At 37.9% G+C, this 4,112-nt stretch overlaps 1 protein-coding gene across 1 annotated transcript in view; it reads right to left on the reverse strand.

Moving 5' to 3' along the window:
• The window catches only part of LOC106881749 (rapamycin-insensitive companion of mTOR), a 67,533-nt gene that overhangs the window by 46,518 nt on the left and 16,903 nt on the right, over window positions 1-4,112 (reverse strand). The window contains exons 6-10 of the mRNA XM_052977736.1: window positions 3,799-3,866; window positions 2,851-2,933; window positions 924-1,011; window positions 726-816; window positions 205-241 (exon numbers count right to left, since the gene is read on the reverse strand). Coding sequence (XP_052833696.1) covers window positions 205-241; window positions 726-816; window positions 924-1,011; window positions 2,851-2,933; window positions 3,799-3,866 — 367 coding nt within the window. The remainder of the gene's footprint in view (window positions 1-204; window positions 242-725; window positions 817-923; window positions 1,012-2,850; window positions 2,934-3,798; window positions 3,867-4,112) is intronic.

Consider the following 4,112-nt stretch of genomic DNA (forward strand, 5'->3'; position numbering starts at 1 on the left):
GTGTCACACTGCTAGAGTCACAATGCACTTGGTGTGGTAGTCTTCCAGTTCTCCCCCAGCAGACAAGGCCAAACCATGACAGCCTGCACTGCCAGACTTGATTAAAAAGTAGCAGAATGATGTATAAGGGGTAAGGGCAGTGGAGAGGGAGGGAGGGAGGGAGAGGCACAGGTATCTTGCTGTAGCGGACGATACATGGCTAACCACTTTTGTATACAACAGGGTACGGAAATGTTCTTGGCTTTGGGTGAAAGAAAATACAGGAGGATCAGTCAATTATGATTTTATTCAACATAGATTCACACACTTATTGCAACAGTCCTTCAGTTTTTCTAAGCCCTGTAAAAGAACTTGGAAGGTTGGGCCTCAAACAAGGCCTTTGTCGATACCCTTAAAACCAAGAACTTTCCAGCACCCGCTCATATATATATATATATATATATATATATGCACACACATACACACATATGAGGGCGTGCTGAAAAATTCTTGGCTTTGGGTAAAAGAAAATACAGGAGGATCAGTTAATTATGATTTTATTCAACATATTCCCCTCTCAGATTCACATATTTATAGCAGTGGTCCTTCAGTTTTTCTAAGCCCTGTAAAAGAACTTGGAGAGTTGAGCCTCGAACCAGACCCCCTCATATAGAGCTGGATGATTATAGTACAAACAACATAGACTTGTATGCCGGAAAATACAGTTGATGAGAAAAGTGTTTTACCTGACTTTTGCCAAATGTGGTAATATGGCTCTGCCTTCTTCTGCCACGAAACCTTCTAGAAGTTTCCATTCTTCTCTCATTGCAGAAGGATCTGGAAAGAGAGAAGTGAGACAATGTAAGGTGTAAGGCTGACCTGGCTGAGATAACGACCGACTGAGATGAACGAAAGCATGTAGAACGGAAGACAGCTAAACTCACCAACACTGTTTAAAGCTTCAACAAAACTGTCTGTCAACTTCGGAGTGGTTAGGCGGAACAAGTCGAACATCACATCCATGATGGCTTGCTGTGGAGAAATGAGAGAAAAAAGGAAAAAAAGAGACAATTATGCATCATAATTGACTGCGGAGCACGGCCTTTTAGTCAAGCAAATCGACCCCAGGACTTATTCTTTATAAAGCCTAGTACTTATTCTATCGGTCTCTTTTGCTGAACCGCTAAGTTACCAGGACATAAACACACCACCATCGGTTGTCAAGCGATGTTGGGGAGGACAAACACAGACACACAAACATAGATACACACACATATACATATATATGACGGGCTTCTTTCAGTTTCCGTCTACTAAATCCACTCACAAGGCTTTGGTCGGACCGAGGCTATAGTAGAAGACACATGACCCAAGGTGCCACGCAGTGGGAATGAACCCGGAACCATGTGGTTGGTAAGCAAGCTACTTACCACACAGCCACTCCTGTGCCTATTGTGCATCGGAAATTCATCCCCTAGGGATTAGGTCATCAATCAAGAGTTTTACTGCACCGTTTTGAAGCATTCGAGTGAGGACATTTGGCAAAAGCGGCTGGATCAGTGGAGCGCGACGGATTGGGTCCTTCCTGATAACAAAGCACCGTGTCATTGAGTTCTCCTCACTCAGGTGTTTCGTGCTAAAAACAACATGGTATCACCTCTGTACCCACCCTATTCGCCAGATTTAGCACCTGTGGACTTTCATCTCTTCCCTCAAAAATGAAAAGGCATCTCAAAGGTTGCCATTTTAATTAACACCGTTGTCAAGATTGAGAGAGAATCGCAGAAGGTCCTCGACTCGCGTGTGGAAAACAACTTCCCGACCGGATTCCAAGAGTGGCAGGAACATGGAGACCAATGAATTGTGGTGCAAGGTAACTATTTTGAGGGAGATAATGTTAAAACTTAGGTAAATAAGTTATTTTCCATTCTATATTTAAGAGATGAGAAATCATGTACATTATTTACAATTGATGGATATTTGTCCTCATTTTTCAGCTGATATAGGTCAAACATCTCCCCATAACATTATTTGCATTATTTACATTTGACGGATATTTGTCCTCATCTTGTTTGTTAACACAAACGTTTTGGCTGATATACCCTCCAGCCTTCATCAGGTGTCTTGGGGAAATTTCGAACTTAGGTTCTCATTCCTCAGGTATTTTTCAATGTTACTATTATTATTATTATTATTATTATTATTATTATTATCATTATTATTATCATTATTCAGGTCATATAGCATAGTGGTTAAGAGCATGGGCTACTAAAACTAAGATTCCGAGTTCGATTCCAAGTAGTGACCTGAATAAAATAATAATGATAATAATAATAATAATGATAATTATGATGATAATAATAATAATAATAATAATAATAATGATAATAATAATAATGATAATAATAATAATAATGATGATAATAATAATAATAATAATAATAATAATAATAATGATAATGATAATAATAATTATAATTATAATAATAATAATGACAATAATAACATCGAAAAATACCTGAGGAATGAGAACTCAGGTTCGAAATTTCCCCAAGACACCTGACGAAGGCTGGAGGGTATATCAGCCGAAACGTTGTGTTAACAACAAACAAGATGAGGACAAATATCCGTCAAATGTAAATAATGTAAATAATGTACATAATTCCTCATCTCTTAAATAGAGAACTGAAAGACAGATACAAAATAAAATAATAATAAAATTTACAAAAGTAAAAATTGAAGAAAAAGGAGTTCTTCAAGAGGAGGGAGGAGGAGGAGGAATGAAAAGTTCAAAGGGAAGAGGGGAAAAGTATAAGATGTGGTCAAAGATGCTTTGAAGAGAGAGAAAGAAGTAAAGGGAAATTAACTCACCCTAATCTCATTGTTTTGGATATATAGGATGCCTATAAGAGACTGTAACCCTGAGCCTGTTGGTCGACACATTCTGATAAGCCCTGAAATAATAGAGAGTAGTGGAGAAAGGGTCAAAAACTGCAGTATGGGATCTGGGAGATATCAAGAGTGTGACATGAAATATAAACAGTAAAGAAGAGGTGGCATGAAATCTAGGACAAAAACTGGTAGGTGGGGGAAAACTATGAAGTGAAATTGGGTAATTAAAACTGGAGTGTGGAATCTGGGTGGACAGAGGGTTAAGAGTGTGGTGTGGAATCTGGGCAAATCAAATGTGTGGTATGAAATTTTGGCAGAAAACTGTAGGATGAAATCTGGGATCAGAACTGTGAAATGAAATTTGGTGATTAAAGCAGGAGCGTGGAATCTGGACAAATCAAGTGTGTGGTGTGAAATTTAAGCAGAAAACTGTAGCATGAAATCTGGGATCAGAACTGTGAAATGAAATTTGGTGATTAAAGCAGGAGCGTGGAATCTGGACAAATCAATTGTGTGGTGTGAAATTTAAGCAGAAAACTGTAGCATGAAATCTGGGATCAGAACTGTGAAATGAAATTTGGTTGCCACAGCATGGCCACAGTCTAATGACTGAAACAAGCAAATGATGATTAAGACAGGAGTGTGGAATCTGGGCAAATCAAGTGTGTGGTGTGAAATTTAGGTAGTAATAGCAGCATGAAATCTGGGGATCAAATTTTGCAGTAGAAAGTCTGGGGTCAAGATTATAGCATAAAATCTGATGGTTAAAGCTCTAAAAATAAGCAACCACATCATGAAAATCTTAACACATACTTAAACACCAAATTGGATGCTAACTAAATCATTAGAACACATTAGCAAAAATCTAGAGAATCAAAGGCTAAACACAATCTGTGAGAACAGCGATGAGGTAAGGAGGTTACTCACCTGGCCAAGATCTCATCACAGTTAGAAGGGCCATCTTGCTTGCCTTGAATCGAGTTTCCTGTTCATCTCTTTGAGAAACAAGAAGAACTTCCATTAACACAACCACTATATATATATATATATATATATAGTCACACATATGTATATTATACATATAAAAACATACATATATGTATATTACAGGGTGTCCACAAAGTCTGGGTACATGGAGTAACTATTAACATTATAATCAAATGAAATTGTTTTAAAGGTATGTGTTAATCCCATGTACCCAGACTTTGTGGACACCCTGTGTGTGTGTGTATATATATATA

This window comes from Octopus bimaculoides, chromosome 28 (assembly GCF_001194135.2).
Source record: "Octopus bimaculoides isolate UCB-OBI-ISO-001 chromosome 28, ASM119413v2, whole genome shotgun sequence".
NCBI lineage: Eukaryota > Metazoa > Mollusca > Cephalopoda > Octopoda > Octopodidae > Octopus > Octopus bimaculoides.